This window comes from Mirounga angustirostris, unplaced genomic scaffold (genome assembly GCF_029215605.1).
Source record: "Mirounga angustirostris isolate CCGP_5_RB_7025 unplaced genomic scaffold, mMirAng1.0.hap1 SCAF_5, whole genome shotgun sequence".
Lineage (NCBI taxonomy): Eukaryota > Metazoa > Chordata > Mammalia > Carnivora > Phocidae > Mirounga > Mirounga angustirostris.
Window position 1 is genome coordinate 103,082,971 of NW_026991713.1, and position 17,455 is coordinate 103,100,425.

At 43.0% G+C, this 17,455-nt stretch overlaps 1 protein-coding gene across 12 annotated transcripts in view; it reads left to right on the forward strand.

Moving 5' to 3' along the window:
- The window catches only part of CACNA1C (calcium voltage-gated channel subunit alpha1 C), a 653,963-nt gene that overhangs the window by 591,311 nt on the left and 45,197 nt on the right, over positions 1-17,455 (forward strand). For all 12 annotated transcript variants that reach the window (XR_010411642.1, XM_064591748.1, XM_064591749.1 and 9 more), the window contains 6 exons: positions 1,839-1,904; positions 3,446-3,537; positions 11,345-11,510; positions 12,082-12,209; positions 13,050-13,146; positions 15,194-15,296. Coding sequence is in view for 11 of the 12 variants with exons in the window: in XM_064591748.1 (XP_064447818.1) it covers positions 1,839-1,904; positions 3,446-3,537; positions 11,345-11,510; positions 12,082-12,209; positions 13,050-13,146; positions 15,194-15,296 (652 nt within the window). In the remaining variant the exon portion in view is untranslated. The remainder of the gene's footprint in view (positions 1-1,838; positions 1,905-3,445; positions 3,538-11,344; positions 11,511-12,081; positions 12,210-13,049; positions 13,147-15,193; positions 15,297-17,455) is intronic.

Here is a 17,455-nt window from a genome sequence, read left to right on the forward strand (position 1 = left end):
CCCTCCCACTTTGGGCAGTTTTAGGATCCATCTGTCACCTTCCTCCCAGTAGGCATTTCTGCAATGTCTGCTGTCCACACCTGTTTGTATACCTAGCCAAACTCTCCAGGACCCTCGTGTCACTCCACTCAAGGAGACACGGCCCCCTCACAGGGGCACAGGGTTGCCTAACTATAGGATTAATTCTCTTTTCTCAGCCATTATTTTCCATCTGTGAAAGCAGAATAATGATCGCCCCTGACCATCTCTGAGGAGTGTTATGTAAGTTTGAAGTTAAAGAGAAGCAAACCTGTGAGGTCACTTGAATTCCTTGAAGATGAGTGGTGTAGGGACCCCTGCATGTACTTCCACGCTTCTGTAGCCCCACACTGACGGCAGCTTCATCCCACCCGCGGAAACACCACTCTCAGGCTTCCGGGCACTGAAGGATTCCTTCCTTGTCCCCGGCCCTAGCCAGTCTGGGCCCAGGGACAGGCACAGAGTGGGTCCCTGATCCAAATGTGCTCAGAACTGAAGTTGCAGCCAGAGGAAGGGCTCTGTGGTCAGGTGCCTGCCTTGCTCTGGAATCCCCTCCCGAAGGCTTACATAAACACCCTTCCAGGCAGCCTCCTGCCCTGGGCCTCATCCGCCCAGGCCCTTCCCTGGACCAGCCTGGCTGCACTCCCCATAGCCAGTCCTCTGCCCACCAGGCCTTCCTGATGAGCTGCAGCTGCCCTCCCTGCTAGCCCCATCCCACCCCACCCTATCCCACCGGTGGGTGCCATACCCTGCCCAGTCCCTGGGAATCTGAGGATTCTGGGGAGAGCGGGACTGGGGGCTGACCCTGTCCGTGGGCACACCCCTGGGGTCCCATAGCCATGATGACTATATAGGCTGCCAACTCCCTCCCCCCTCCCCGCCACACACACACACACACACACATATTTCCAAGGAAAAGGCAACAGACCCAGGTAAGGAGAGGTTTGAATGTGGAGCTGCAGCTCTAACTGGGCAGAAGCAGCATCCGTGTGCTCTCGCAGTGCCATCTAGTGGTGTGTGGACGCCCGGCAAGGCTTTTCCTAGTCGACCGTGTGGCTCTCTGGCTTCCAGAATAGGTCCTGAGCCCCAGAAGGCCTCTCCCCAGGAGAAGCGGCAGGGACTCCGGAAATTTAAGTTGTCTGAGCTCCAGGCAGACTGAATAAAATATATGGGACCCAAATACGTGGAAGGCATTGCACTCAGCCTTTTGTAAGCCTTAAAGCATTTAAACGCCACAGAACCCCTGAGAGGTAATTACATTTCTTCTCATTTTTCAGAAAAGGAAACTGAGGCTCAGAGAGGTTAAGTCATATGGCCAACCTCCCATAACTAGAAAGTGGCAGAAATAGGATTTGAGTCCATGACCTTTCTTCTACTTAAGTTTTTCCTTAGTGATTATTTTTATTACGACTAGCAGGATATCATCAAAGGAAGGGTGTAACCTGCCTCCAACCCACGCCTCCCCAGGAAACCTTGGTGTGTATCCTCCACGGCTTTCTCCTTGCTGTACAAAAACCTATGTCTAGTCAGAGGACATTTTGCTCATTCTTGACTGTTTTTACTCAAGCAGTATCCCACCATATGTATCCCTTACTCCGCAGCCTGCTTTGCTCGGTACACCACACTGCTTCTCAGGTGATTGAAACCAAGGGAAAATGAGAGGTCAGTGCCGTGGTTCAGGCCTTCTCCTGGTGCCCAGAACTTCTGTGGGGCTCTTGGAAATGCCCCTCCCAAAGCCAGGCCGCAGCGCCCCCTGGGAAGGGATCTGGCCAGCCATCCCCCTGCCGGCCTCACGCCCTGTCTCCTGTGCTTCCTTCCAGGCCCTGCCTTATGTGGCTCTTCTGATAGTGATGCTGTTCTTCATCTACGCAGTGATCGGGATGCAGGTAGGACAGCTGGCCCGCTGCGCCTCGGCCTCCTCTTTCTCTTCCCACCTCCCAGCCCCGCGTTCCCGGACACCTCTCTCTTGTTCTTGACGGTCCCTCTGCTTCCACTTCTGAGGCCAAGAATGTCACAGGAATTAGAACATCCCTTCAAATGGTGTCCTGTAGGTAGCAGGGTCAATGGCCATGTGCTGTATGCACCTTCTTTCCCCTTTGCCCCAGGCCCGGTCTCTGCTCTCGGTTGGGAAAAACACTCCCAGATTAACGCCAAGGGCCTCAGGAGAGACAACCCCTTCCAGAAAACAACACGAAGGGTGTGTCAGACAGCATCCCTCCCCTTACCCAGGTCTGACAGCCTGAGAACTGCCCCCCCACCCCAGCACATTAAGGAGAAGCTAATGACAGAGAGGGATGGAGGAAAGAGGGAAAGAAGAAAGGAGAAGGAAGGAAAGAGGGAGTCAGGGAGGCAAGCTCCCCCCATCAAACATGCAGCAGTTTCAAGGGCCTCCCCTCGCAGGTGCCCACTGCACCTTCCCCTACCTCAAACCCCACGGCATTCTCCAAGCAGCCTCTCCTCTGGACTTCAGAGAGTGCCAGGGCCCTGCACTCACACCAGCCAGTACTTTTCCTCAGTGGCTCCCGAAGGAAGACTCCCCTGCTTATTCTTTGCAGAAAGACCCCAGATTCCTAGGCCAAAATCTTCTGAGATGAGAAGAGCTACCCTGCCCCCTCACCAAGGGTGGCAGCTTCTAAGATAGGCATAGCTCTAAAAGGCCAGAAAAATAAGGGGGCCACTCATTTCAGGGATAGATTAAGCTTGCCCACGTCCCAGATCACTCCGAAATCCAAGAACTGTATTTGGAAGAGTGGGCATCTGGGCTGAAATGGCAATGAAAAGAAAGCCAGAGGCTTGAGTTCTGAGGACCTAATGGTGACTGTAATTGATAACAGTGCTGTTTACCTGAAAGTGGCTTTCTCACCACACCAAAAAAAAGCTCCCTATGTTAACTGTGTGAAGTGATGGATGTGTTAATTATCTTGGTCTTGGTAATGATTCTACGAGCATTATACATCAAATCACCACCACACCGTACACTTTAAATATATACAATTATATTTGTTCATTATTCCTCAATAAAGTTTTTTTTTTAAGAGAAAAAATATATATTCTCAAGAATCTGCAGCCAAAAAAGAAGAAGAAGGAGACCAGAGAGCCCTCTGTCCCTGCACAGAAGCATGCTGCTGGTGGCAGCATCCACCTACTCTCAGCCCAACTCCCAGTGGCCCGTAGGGACCTCTCCTGAGGGACCATGGGTTTTTTCTTCTTCCACCTGTCCAGTGTGGTGGATGGAGATCAAGGGCTGGATGGGGCAGCAGGTGCCTACCCCCGCAAGGCCCTGCCAGGTCACATCAAGGGACTCAGTTCAGCTATGGGCTGACCCACAGCCAGCCATGACCCCCGAAGAGACCACTGAACGATGAGTGGACACTAGGACCCTGTCCATCCACCATTCACTGAATCTCCTTCCCCTCCCCCTGCTTAGGTGTTTGGGAAAATTGCCCTGAATGACACCACAGAGATCAACCGGAACAACAACTTCCAGACCTTCCCCCAAGCTGTGCTGCTTCTCTTCAGGTGAGTCTTTGAGGACAGATGCATACAAACACACCTACATGACACAGCCCTTATATTAAGTCTAAATAATTGTTAAGGGAGTTATTAGTTATTAAATAATTATTGCTAATTTTTAAGTATAATAATTACTTTGTGGTTATGTAAAATGTATTGCTTTATTTTTTAAGTATTTAGGGTTGATATAATGATATTACATGAGGCGTGGGATTTGCTTTAAAATATTCCATCATGGAGATAAAAGATACAGAATAGGTAATATAGTCAGTGGTACTGTAATACTGTTGTATGGTGACAGATGGCGGCTACACTCGTGGTGAGCAGAGCATAATGTATAGACTTGTTGAATCACTATGTTGTACACCTGAAACTAATGTAACAGTGTGTGTCAATTTTTTTAAAAAGATTTATTCATTTTAGAGAGAGAGGGAGAGAGAGAGTGCATGTGTGCAAGGGGAGAGGCAGAGGGAGAAGGAGAGAAGCAGACTCCCCGCTGAGGAGGGAGCCCCATGCTAGGCCCCGCACTGGGCTCAGGCTCAGGTTCCATCTCAGGATCCTGAGATCATGACATAAGCTAAAATCAAGAGTTGGATGCTTAACCAACTGAGTCACCCAGGCACCCCTCCTCTTTCAATTTTTTTAAAAGGTGAGAGTGCAAAAGAATAAAATATAAAGTAAAATAAAATAAAATAGTAAAGTAAAATAAAATAAAATAAAATACTTCAGCCAAAAGGGGAGAAGGGGATTGTTGGAGAGATAGATGAAACACACACAACAAAATATTAATGGTTGTTAAGATTGGGTGATGGGTCCATGGGGTTTCTTTGTACTTTCTACTTTTGTATATGGTTGAAAACTTTTGTAATTAATTTTTTAATAAAAAATAATAACTGTTAAAGCAAAATGTCCAAAACCTTAATAGCAATTTGGAAGTGAAATCTCTTACACTCTCAACAAGGTAGTAAGAATGAGATGGTAGAAGAATGAGAAACATCAAAGTGTGCTGACATTCTTCTCTTGTTTATGGAGAGGAAAGAGGTACCATTCAACTTTATACACAGCCAGAGGAAAGTGTGTGAATAAATATGTTAAATATTTGAAGGTCAACCACTAGAGAAACAGAAATGGAATATGTACATTCCAAATCACTAGATGGAAAAAAAAATAGCAAGGGAAAACCTTAGCAATTCTGCAAAAAGAAGGAAAGAAAAAAGGAAGGTGGGGGTAGGGAGGAAAAGAGGGGGAGAGGGAGGAAAAGAAAATTAGAAAATAAAACAAGATGGCAGGAATAAAAAACAAAAATTAATCACTAAAAATTCAATTTCTCTATTAAAAGATAGATACTCTAATGTTGGCTTTAAGAAGTCTGGCTGTAGCCTGTTTATAATAAAGTAAAATAAAGGAATGGGAAAATAAAGGAATGGAAAAAGAATACCAGACAAACTTCCAAAAAAAAAAAAAATTGGTGTAGTAATAACAAATCAGAAGAAATAAAATTCCAGGTGAAAGGCATTAAACAATACAAAGAGGGATATTTGATATTGATAAAAGGTATAATCCACCAAGATTACAAAACAATCATAAAACTACATGAGCCTAACAATATAGTTTGGAAATATATCAAGGAGACGAAAAGAACGGTAAGGAAAAAATGAACACACACACAATGGGAGACATGTAAAAAAAAAAAAATGACAGAGCAAAAAGAACAAAATAAAAGAAAGGGTAAAGAAGATCTAAAAATACAACTGACAAATTTAAGTAAATTTGTAATCAATAGTAAAAAAAAAATTCTTTTTTTTTTAAGATTTTATCTGTTTATTCGACAGAGAGAGTGAGAGTACAAGCAGCGGGGAGCAGTAGAAGGAGAGGGAGAAGCAGGCTTCCCGCTGAGCAGGGAGCCCAATGCGGGACTCGATCCCAGGACCCCGGGATCATGACCTGAGCCGACGGCAGACGCTTAACCATCTGAGCCACCCAGGCACCCCCAAAATACATTCTTTTTAAGCACCCAGAAACATTCACAAAAATCAGCCAAGATTTAAGTCACAAAGAAGAATTCAATAAATTCTAAAACTTCTCTAACTTCAATACAACAAAAATCGGAAATAAACTACAAAATCAATAGTCCCTCCAAAATCTATCCACTTAAATGTTTTGAGTCACTGTTCTAAATAACTCACAGCTGAAGCTGCATACTTCTTAAAAATGGAAGAGTGAGAGCAGTACATCTTAAATTTATAAAACACACCAATCAATACCAAAGAAAATTTCAGAGCCAAAATTTATTTTACAAAATCTATAATAACCAAACTAATGGATGGAAGAAGAATAGCAAAATAACCCCAAAGTATGAAAGAATTCACTTATTAAAATAAAAGCAGAAATTAATAAAATATAAAACAAAAATATTTATCAATAAATCCTAAAACTCTTTGAAAAGACCTATAAATAGACAAACCTATCAAAACCAATTTTTTTAAAAAGGCACAACATCAGGAATAAAAAAAGTAACGTAATTACAGATGTGGAAGAGATTTTTAGAATGATAAACTATTATGAACAAATTAAAAATAGATGATTTTATGTAGGAAAATATAAATCACAAAACTGTCTTAAAAAGAATTTTTTTAATTAACTACAATAGAAATTGAAAAGGTAGTCAAGGTTTTCGTCCTCAAAAAGTTCCAAGATCCAGGGGCACCTGGATGGCACAGTTGGTTAAGTGTCTGACTCTTGGTTTTGGCTCAGGTTGTGATCTCAGTGTCCTGAGGTCCTGGCTCAGCGGGGAGTCTGCTTCTCTCCTTCTCCCTCTGCCCCTCCCCCTACTCCCCCACACAACATTCTCACTCTCTCTCTCTAAAAATAAATAAATCTTAAAAAAAAAAAAAAGTTCCAAGATCCAGTATTTTTCTTTCAAAATATCAAGGAATAGATCATTCCTATGTTATATAAACTTTTCAGGAATAGTAAGGGGGTATAAAATCTCCTCAGTCATTCCACTAAGTCATTCTATAAGGCTAAATAAGGCTAATACCTTATGTATTAAGAAAGAAAAAAAGCAAGAAGTATAAATATGAAAATGTGTAGACATAACTGTCATTTTTGGCAAACAACAGGTTAATCCAAGTAGAATAAAACAAGCAAAGCAACTCAAAACCCTTATAACAATTCATAGGATCAGTAAAGTGGAAGATTAATAAGGGAAAACAATCACTTTCCTGTACTGGTAATTATTAATTTGGTCAGCCTGCTGTAACAAAATACAAAATGGGTGGCTTAAACAACAGACATTTCCTTCTCACACATCTGGAGACTGAAAGTCTGAGATCAAGGTCCTAGCCAATTCAGTTCCTGGTGTAAGCCCTCTACCTGGCCTGCAGACAGCCACCTTATTGCCGTGTCCTCATATGATGGAGAGAAAGAAAGCTCGAGTCTCTCTTCTTGTTCTTATAAAGACACTAATTTTATCATGGGGGCCCCAGCCTTATGACCTGATCTAAGTCTTATTACCTCCTGAGGCCTCACCTGCAAATTTATTGAGGTTTAGGACTTCAACATATGCATTTGGTGGGGACATATTCAGTCTATAATAGGTAATTAGTAAATATAATAGAAAAGAGCACATGCTATCACCTTTTCTATTATATTGCAAATTTTATCCAATGCAATAAGAAAAATAAGAGTAAGAATTACAGAAGTAACAAAATTAAATGCCAAAAAAAAAAAAAAGATTGCCAAACTCAACAACAACAACAAAAACACAATTTTAAAATGGGCAAAAGAGGGGCGCCTGGGGTGGCTCAGTCAGTTAAGCGTCTAACTCTTGACTCAGGTCATGATCTCAGAGTCGTGGGATCAAGCCTCGTCAGGCTCCTTGCTCCACAGGGAGTCTGCTTGAGATTCTCTCTCTCCCTCTCCCTTTGCCCCTCCCCTCTACTCTCTTTCTCTAAAATAAATAAATAAATAAATCTCTTTTTTTTAATGGCCAAAAGACTTGAATAGACATTTCTCCAAAGAAGATATATGAATGGCCAATGAACACATTAAAAGATGCTTAACATCACTAATAATAGGGAAATGTAAATCAAAACCACAGTGAGCTACTACCTCATATTCATTAGGGTGGCTACTATCAAAAAACAAAACAAAACAAAAAACAAGTGTTGCCAAGGATGTGGAGCAATTGGAACCCTTATGCCGTGTTGTGGGATATAAAAAGGCACAGCCATTGTGGAAAACTGTATGATGGTTCCTCAAAAAATTAAAAATGAAATTACCATATGATCCATCAATTCTATCAATATCCCAACCAACTGAAAGCAGGATCTACAAGACATATTTGTACACCCATGTTCACAGCAGCATTATTCACAATGAGTAAAATGTGGAAGCAACCCAAGTGCCCATTGACAGGTGAATAGATAAGCAGAATGTGGTGTATACATACAATGAAATATTATTCAGCCTTGAAAAAGGAAGGAATTCTGCAATATGCTACAACAGGGTTGAACCTTGAGGACAGTATGCTAAGTGAAATAAGCCAGTCATAAAAAGACAAATACTGTGTGATTCCACTTACATGAGTCAAAACTGTAAACACAGAAAGTAGAATGGTGGTTGCCAGGGTCTTGGGGAGAGGAGAATGGAGACTTATTAATAGTCACAGAGTTTCAGTTTTACAAGATGAAAAGAATTATGGGGATGGATGGTGGTGATGGCTGCACAACAATGTGAATATACTTAATATCACTAAACTAAACACTTAAAAATGGTTAAGATGGTAAATTTTATGTTATATGTATTTTACTACAAAAAAGGAAAATAAATAAAACCTCTTTTAAAAATTAATTGCCCATGTAAACTATACAAGAGAACCTGCAGAACTAAGAGAATTCAGCAAATCTTCTATAGATAAAGTCAACTATAGTCCCTCTACATCACTTGCAAACAGGAAATATAACTTCTTAAATGCACTGCTTATAAAAGCAACATTTTGTTTATTTATTTTAAATAAGATACCTAGAAATAATCTAACAAAAGATATACATGGGGGAATTATAAAAATTTCTTAAAAACATTAATAAGGCCTAAATAAATGGAGAGATGTGCCACGTCGATGGCTGGGAGACTTAATGTCCCAAAAATACCAAATTCTCCAAGTTAATCTATGCAATTCCAATAAGACTCTCAGTGAGATTATTCATGGAACTTGATGAGCTGATTCTAATGGGTCTGTGTAAGAAAAAAGGAAAATGAATAACTAAGACAACTTTGAAGAACAACAAGCTGTAAGGACTCACTGTTTATAAGAGAGCAAGACTTAATATAAAGCTTCGTGATTAAGACAATGTGGTCCATTGGTACCAACAGACAAATAAACCTACAGAATAGAATGAAAAGGCTAGCACGAGACCCACACATCTATGGAAATATAATTTATGTCAGAAAGGATAGCTCAAATCAGTAGGCAAAGATGAACTACTCAGTAAATTGTATTAAGAAAATTGGTTATCTACACAGGAAAAGATAAAGCGTATGTCTACCTTATATCAAGCACAAAAATAAATTCCAGATTAATGGGTTATTACATAAAATAAAATTTTAGGATTTTTAGAATATATAGGAGACTATCTTTATGACCTAGAATAAGGAAGGATTTCTTCAAACAAGACGGCAAAATGCACAGTGAAATTTAAATTTTAGCTTCATCAGGGGTGCCTGGGTGGTTCAGTCAGTCGGTTAAGTGTCCAACTCTTGATTTCAGCTCAGGTCATGAACTCAGGGTCATGGGATCAAGCTTCCTGTCTGGCTCCGCACTCAGTGGGGAGTCTGCTTGAGATTCTCTCCCTCTCCCTCTGCCCCTCCCCAAGCTCACTCTATCTCCATCTCTCTCTCTCTCTCAAATATATAAATAAATCTTAAAAAAATAAAATAAAATTGGGGTGCCTGGGTGGCTCAGTCGTTAAGCATCTGCCTTCGGCTCAGGTCATGATCCCAGGGTCCTGGGATCGAGCCCTGCATCAGGCTCCCTGTGCTCAGCAGGAAGTCTGCTTCTCCCTCACCCACTCCCCCTGCTTGTGTTCCCTCTCTCGCTGTCTCTCTCTCTGTCAAATAAATAAATAAAATCTAAATAAAATAAAATAAAATAAAATTTAGATTCATTAAAATAAATAGGCTTCACCATAAATAAGGCTGTAGACAAGCCACAGACTTGAAGAAGGTACTTACTATGCATGTAACTGACAAAGAATTAATGGAAAGAATATATAAGAACAAACCACAAATGAACAAGAAGACAAATAACCGAGGAGACAAACAGACTAAAATATGAACATGTAGTTCAACAGAAGATGAAATAAAAATTCTTAACCCATTAATCATTTAAACCCAAATTAAGACAGCAATGAAATATCATTTCACACCCATCATATGAGCAAATTTTTTAAAAATTCACTAAGACAAAGAGTTGACAAGTTTAGGGGGCGCCTGGGTGGCTCAGATGGTTAAGCGTCTGCCTTCAGCTCAGGTCATGATCTCCAGGTCCTGGGATCGAGCCCCACGTTGGGCTCTCTGCTCAGCGGGAAGTCTGCTTCTCCCTCTGCCTCTGCCTCTCCCCCTGCTTGTGCTCTCTCTGTCTCTCTTTCTCTCAAATGAATAAATAAAATCTTTAAAAAAAAAAAAAAGAGTTGACAAGTCTAAACTCATAGAATCAGAGAGTAGAAAAGGAGTTGCCAAGAGCTGGATGGGGTGGGGATAGGAAGAAGTTAGTAGAAGGCACACACTTTCAGCTATAAGATAAAGAAAGTCTGAAGATCTAAGTGTAACATGGTGATGATAGTTGATAACACTGTATTAGATACTTGAAATTTGCTAAGATCTGAAATGTGCTCATCAAAAAAAAAGAGATAAATATGTGAAGTGATGAGTGTGTTAATTAACTAGGTGGGAGGAGTCCTTGCACAATGTAGCACTGAATCAAATCATCACGACAGACACTTTAAATATCTTACAATTTTATTTGCCAATTATAGCTCAGTAAAACCGAAAAAAAGTTGACAGGTCTGCAAAGCAATGGCATTTGTCCTGCACTGATGACAGGAACATAAATTGCACAAACCCTTGGAGAACCAGCAAAACTAGTGAAAGTGAAGACATACCTACTTCAGCTGGCAAGTCCACTTTCTAAGCAGATATCCAAGGCATGGACCTGCATGCTGATTGCAGGGTTCTTTATAATAGCAAAAAAGAAAGGAGAAACTTTTAACAGGACAGCAGGTTTTTAAAAATGGTATATACAGGGCACCTGGGTGGCTCAGTCGGTTAAGCGTCTGCCTTCGGCTCAGGTCATGATCCCAGGGTCCTGGGATCAAGCCCCATATCAGGCTCCCTGCTTAGCAGGGAGTCTGCTTCTCCCTCTGCCTCTGCTCATGCTCTCACTTTCTCTCAAATAAATAAATAAAATCTTTTTTAAAAATTGGTATATACATAGAATATACTGCTATATGGCAGTTAAGATGAATGAACTAGAGCCTAATGGATAAATCTCCAAAACTTAACATGAATGGCAAAAAGAGGGACTTTTCAGAAGAGGTGGTTTGTGACCATTTATGGAGTTTTAAAACATTCAAAACAATGCTATGTATCTTCATATTTAGTAAATGTATCAGAGCATTCAGGGAATGATAAACACCAAATTCAATTTAGTAGTTCCCTCTGGGGAAGGAGGATGGGGCAAGGGGTGAGGGAAAGATCCAGAGATATGAGATGGGCCCCACAGGTGGTGGACTCTCTCACTGCTCTCCCCTAGGTGTGCCACAGGGGAGGCATGGCAGGACATCATGCTGGCCTGCATGCCAGGGAAGAAGTGTGCCCCCGAGTCGGAGCCCAGCAACAGCACAGAAGGCGAAATGCCCTGTGGCAGCAGCTTCGCGGTCTTCTACTTCATCAGCTTCTACATGCTCTGTGCCTTCCTGGTAAGCCAAGGTGGGACTGAACAGCCACAGGTTGTGAGTGTGCAGTTCAAGGCAGCCCAGGCCTTCTATCTATCTGCAGCTTGCAGTCAGAGGAACCAGCTTGGAAAGACTCAGTTAGTAGCAATTTCCAACCACTAGACAAGGGCACAAAACCCTGGGCAAGAGCGACCCAACCAGCACTTTTCTCATCTCTTCTTGGCTCTTGTCATGGTGGCATTGTCCCGGGGACAGGAGAGATGTGTGTGGAGGCCTAGAGGCAACCGATATGTTTTGGACACTTTGATGAGGAGTGTGGGGAAGGATGGTGGGGAAAGCTGCCCTCTGTCCTTGGCAGCCCTACCCAGCAGTTTGGTATGAGGGAAGATGTCCAGTCCACATGTGGGGTTCATCCCACACCACTCTGAGGGGACCTGTGTCAGGTTCATGCCCAAGAGACCCAAGTTCCAGGGGCTGATGTTTTAAATGGTGAATATAGCTGGTCTTTAGAAATGTGGGCTTCTGCCACGTATGACACTGGCTGGCAAAGTGAATTCAAGTAGCAAGAAACTCATCATATCTCTGTTCTCTGCAGATCATCAACCTCTTTGTAGCCGTCATCATGGACAACTTTGACTACCTGACAAGGGACTGGTCAATTCTTGGTCCCCATCATCTGGATGAATTTAAAAGAATCTGGGCAGAGTATGATCCTGAAGCCAAGTAAGTTTCCAGAGGGAAACACTGATTCTCAAAGCCCAGAGGACACTATGTGACCATACCTATAGAAGAGGTTCAACACAGGTTAGCGTTGGGTAGATCAGTTAGAAACACTGAACTGCACCAGACCCCAGGGTCAAGGGTCAAGGGCCAGTAATAGGAGGCCAAGCATCTTTGGCTAAGTCAAGAGCATATCTATTTTCAGTTGGGCAGAAAGACTGGAGATCCTAGTGTCAGGAATAACTAGTAAGTATTTAAGTTAAAATGTTTAGAGTCAAGCAGATCTCACCTCTATTCTCGCCTCGGGTTCAAGGATACCCTCATTGGTCAATCACATTTGGTTAAAATAAATGCCTTTTGGTCAGATGGTTAGATTGCAGCAGCAAGTATATGTGAAAATCTCATTGCACTACCCCAAGTCCCTTCCACCTTGAACATAGCACTGGTGGAAAATTGTTCATTAAAATCTAAACATGTGGGGTGCCTGAGTGGGTCAGTTGTTAAGCCTTCGGCTCAGGTCATGATCCCAGGGTCCTGGGATCAAGCCCCGCATCGGGCTCCCTGCTCAGCAGGAAGCCTGCTTCTCCCTCCCCCACTCCCCCTGCTTGTGTTCCCTCTCTCGCTGTCTCTGTCTGTCAAATAAATAAATAAAACTTTAAAAAAATAAAATAAAATCTAAACATGTATATATTGGTTTGGAGTTTTACCATGCAATTCTGCAACTTTGCACTGAGTTTGACCAATAGGGCGACAGCTATGGAGAGCCTGGTACATGAGTCCTGGGCTGCAGGCTGAGACCATGGCCCTCTGACTGATCTTTCCCTCCTCTCCTTCCTCTTTTAGGGGTCGTATCAAACACCTAGATGTGGTGACCCTACTCCGGCGGATTCAGCCCCCACTGGGTTTTGGGAAGTTGTGCCCTCACCGCGTGGCTTGCAAAGTAAGAGACCTGGGTTCATAGGGGAAAAAGAAAATATGGGAGGGAAGAAGCTTATTTGTCTTGTGACCTTGGTCAGGCCATTGATCCTTTAAGGGAGTGAAGATATTTTATGTGCTAAAGAAATGAGACTGAGCCAGATTATATTTTAAGGTTCCTTCCAACCATAAGTCCTCAGACTCCATAAAGGAAAACTGAAGTGAATGCCTCATGATCCAACAAGCCACATGCCCAGTCCCATCAGGCTGTACCATCTAGGCATCCTGGAAGACTTCCAGCCAAGGATGGATGGATTAGGGGTTCCCTTCCTGGGATCAAAGGGCTATTAAAGAGTCCATGCATCAGCTTCAGGGACCTATAAAGCCCTAAAATTATGTACAAAACCACTGAAATACAAATTGTACCAGGGAGAGAATCCATCATGTTCATCAGATTTCTAAGTGAGTCCATGACCCCATAAAAGTTAAAGACAAGATAGGCTCTTTAGACCCAACTCCTGCTCATGTAGCCCTCGCATGATCCTGAGAGTGAGCACCCCTTAAACTGTGTGCCCAGGCACCTCCCTTACCTCGCTGTAATCCCAACCAGATAGCCCTACAATAGCTGAAGAGTATTGTTTCTACTCTATCCCCTCTTCATTTAATTCCCATTTCCACCATTCTGTACTCCCTGTTGGAATAACAATGAGCCAAAAGGGGTTGGGGGAAGTGAGGTAAAAGAGCTGTATAGAAGAAGCACAAATAGAAAAATTCAACTCCGGATAATCCACTCATGGGAAATGGAGAATTGAATTGTACTCTGTTTCATTCAGTGTTTTCTCACTTAAATCTCCACTTTGTTCCCCAAAAAAAAGATTTTAGAAGATTTCCAAGGTTACAGAAGATATGAGGGGAAAAAAGCACAAATTAAATGTGAAGTCAAAGCACAATGGACAAAAGAGCAGGGACAAGTGTGGCCTGCATGAGGTGATAGAGCATCCATCATGGCCTCCAGATGGGCCTGGACAGGCTACCAATTGGGTGTTCAGCTTCCCAGTGACTGCTCCACAATTCACACTGTCCATGAGAGTCAAGAAGATCCAGTCACTGGGGCACCTGGGTGGCTCAGTCGTTAAGCGTCTGTCTTCAGCTCAGGTCATGATCCCAGGGTTCTGGGATCGAGCCCCGCATCGGGCTCCCTGCCCCGCAGGAAGCCTGCTTCTCCCTCTCCCACTCCCCCTGCTTGTGTTCCCTCTCTCGCTATGTCTCTCTCTGTAAAATAAATAAAAAATCTTTAAAAAAAAAGAAGATCCAGTCACTCAGGAAAATTATAACTCTGCTTGACACTATGATTAATAAGAGGACACCATGTGATCTAACAAATAAATTCTTTGACCACACCTTGAGAGCAAATGCCAGAACGACTTTCATGGTGCTCTTTCTCATAATTACTCTGGTGTGTGCTGAAGGCCCCACACCAGGGCACAATGCAATGGCAGCAATTTGGGGTGGTGAGAAAGGAGGGAAAAGGGCAATTCAATCTTATCCAGTCAACAAGCTTTTGACGCAGCTTGATGCAGAGGTATGTTTTTCAATATACAGAAAAGAAGATACACTGCACCTCCTTCATGCAAACCTACCATTACTGTCTCTCTTATCAGGGCTTTGGATGAACGTTGGCTGGCAGGTGGGCTCCTGGCAAGTGCCTGGCATGCAGCTGTTCTTTGTTGCCAGTAGAGAGCACACCCATATGCCTGAGTAGACATTTGAGCTGAGGAGGGGGTTGGGTGGGCTTAACATCCTTTTGTGAAAGCAAGGGTCTAATAAGGACAAACTCCATTCCTCTCTCACTCTGTGTGGAAGGGTGAGAGTACTTATGGCAGAGCTGAAATTCTCCCCAGAAGAGGTTTTGAATACATTTTAGTGACCCATGCCTCAAACCCCTACATGCTCCTGACATATGCACACAAGTTTGAAGTCTCCCTCCCAAAATTCTCCTGCCATGGTGGTTCTGTAGGTCCTTTGAGAACTGTTTGCTATAATCACCAGCTTTTCCTCCTCTTCCCCTCCAGCGCCTGGTCTCCATGAACATGCCTCTGAACAGTGATGGGACAGTCATGTTCAATGCCACCCTGTTTGCCCTGGTCCGGACAGCCCTGCGAATTAAAACAGAAGGTAAATGTCATCTGAGGGCTACTGGGAGAGCCACTCAGAAGATCTAGCTGACTACCCAAACAGCTTGCAAAATGCTCCCAGGATCTTCCCATTCTACGTAGTATCAGAGCAGTGGTTGAGTGATAACCTTCACATCCAGGGATGTTGAAGAGGCCTAGCCCACTCTTGTTTCCTTTGCTCCTTCAATGGCCTTTTGGTCTCTAGCTTATTTACTTTGAATTTTAGCCTCCCATTAATTTCTAAAAATTATTCTGGGTGATATCTTGAAGTCATAGCTTATAGTTCAAAAAGCAGAAGGTGATTAGTGTTACCTAAAGCAGGGCTAAGCCCCATCTAAATGGAATTTTACTAACTGTGTGGATCTCTCAAATGCTTAACTTGCTTTTTAAATTAGAACTGTCAGAAAGGGGTCATATTGGCAAATGGTGACTATGGCCAAAGTCATCACATACAATTGTACAGGCTGTGCCTGGATCAAGGTGCTCAGCCAGCCAACAGGTATGGGCTAAGATCTCACCTGTGCTCTACTGGTTGGGCCTTGCTCCCTCAGGGCTGTGTTCACCTGAAGAGATGCCTTCTGGTTTGCACAAAGGTACCCTATGGGCTAGCAGCAGCCTTGGCTGAGATAACCTGCTGTCCTTATAACTGATAAGTATTTCTGAGCCATTCTGTTGAAAAAGCTATATAGAATATACCTAAGAAGGTGTGATTGCTCGCCAAGAGCTTCTAGCTTATTATATAGTGTTTTACAGAGTATGGTCAAAAGACCACCTGCCTCGGATTCAGCTGTTGAAGTTTGTTTAAAATGTGATAAGTCATTTATTCTCTCTCTACTTCAGCTCCTTCATTTGTAAAATAAGAAAGATAATGACATGTGGAAATTCAGTTCAGTGAATAATCCAGCAGAGAAGTGCCTTTTCTCAGTTAAATCCTTCCCGAAAATAATAGAAACATCTAAAATGGAGGAAAATAAGAAGCAGGCCAGCAAGACACATGTTAAAATAATGAGCTAATCTTTAAAAAATTAAAAATAGTTCAAGTTATGCTGCTGAACTAAAGAGAAACAAGGCTAAGGGAGGCGGTCCAAGATGCTGGCATAGGAAGACCCTGAACTCACCTCCTCCCAAGGACACACCAAATCTACACCCACATATGGAGCTATTCATCTGGAAGAACTGAGTGTTGATTGAACAACTTCTATACAACAAAAGTTAAGGGACCACACAGAGAATGGCAGGAAAGATGAAGACATGGTAACCATGGGAAACCCTCCCCACCAAACCAATGTGAAAACCTGCGGTGAGGAAAGATAGTACTGGGGGCCCTATACCCAAACTCACCCACCCTGGGACACAGGAAAAACAGTGGCTTAAAGGGAAACAAGACTATAAGTGAAGGAAATCCATTTATGTCCACTAAATGGCAGGAAAGGGGAACTACTGGAACTCTCTCCAGGTTGGAGGTACCAACAACACCATTGTTTACATTCCCCTCCACCTTGCTAGTGCAGATGGGAGCAGGGACCAGGTGCTCTAGCTGGCCTGCTAGGGTTACTCCAGTGAGCCCTAGGCCCTTAGCCCACACCAGCTCTCCCCACCCATGCCTGCCCCAGTTCCAACCACCCTACCAAGTTGACCTCCAGTCTCAGTGTACCCCAGGATACCCCCAGCCAGTGCCTGCTCCAGCTTTAGCCATTCCATCAGGGTAGTCCAGGCATAGTGTGCCCCTGGATTCCCCCAGGCCATGTTGGCTTCAGCTCTGCCCAGCCAGCCAAAACTTCCAGGCACACACAATGTACACAGGGGACATTCCTACACAAGGCTACTCCTTAAGACTGAGAGTGGTGGCAATTCCACCTAGTTTATAGAGACTAACACTGAAAGTCAAACAAAATGAGGAGGCAGAAGAGTATGTTCTAAATGAAAGAACAAGATAAAACCCCAGGAGGAAAAACCCTGATGAAATGGAGATAGGTAACTTATCAGACAAAGTAGAGTAAAGTAATGGCCATAAAAATGCTCACCAAACTCAGGAGAAGAATGGAGGAACACAGTAAGAACCTCAACAAAGAGTTAGAAAATATAAGAAAGTACCAAAGAGGAGTAACAGAGCTGAAGAATACGATAATTGAATTGAAAAATACACTAGGAGTCAACAGC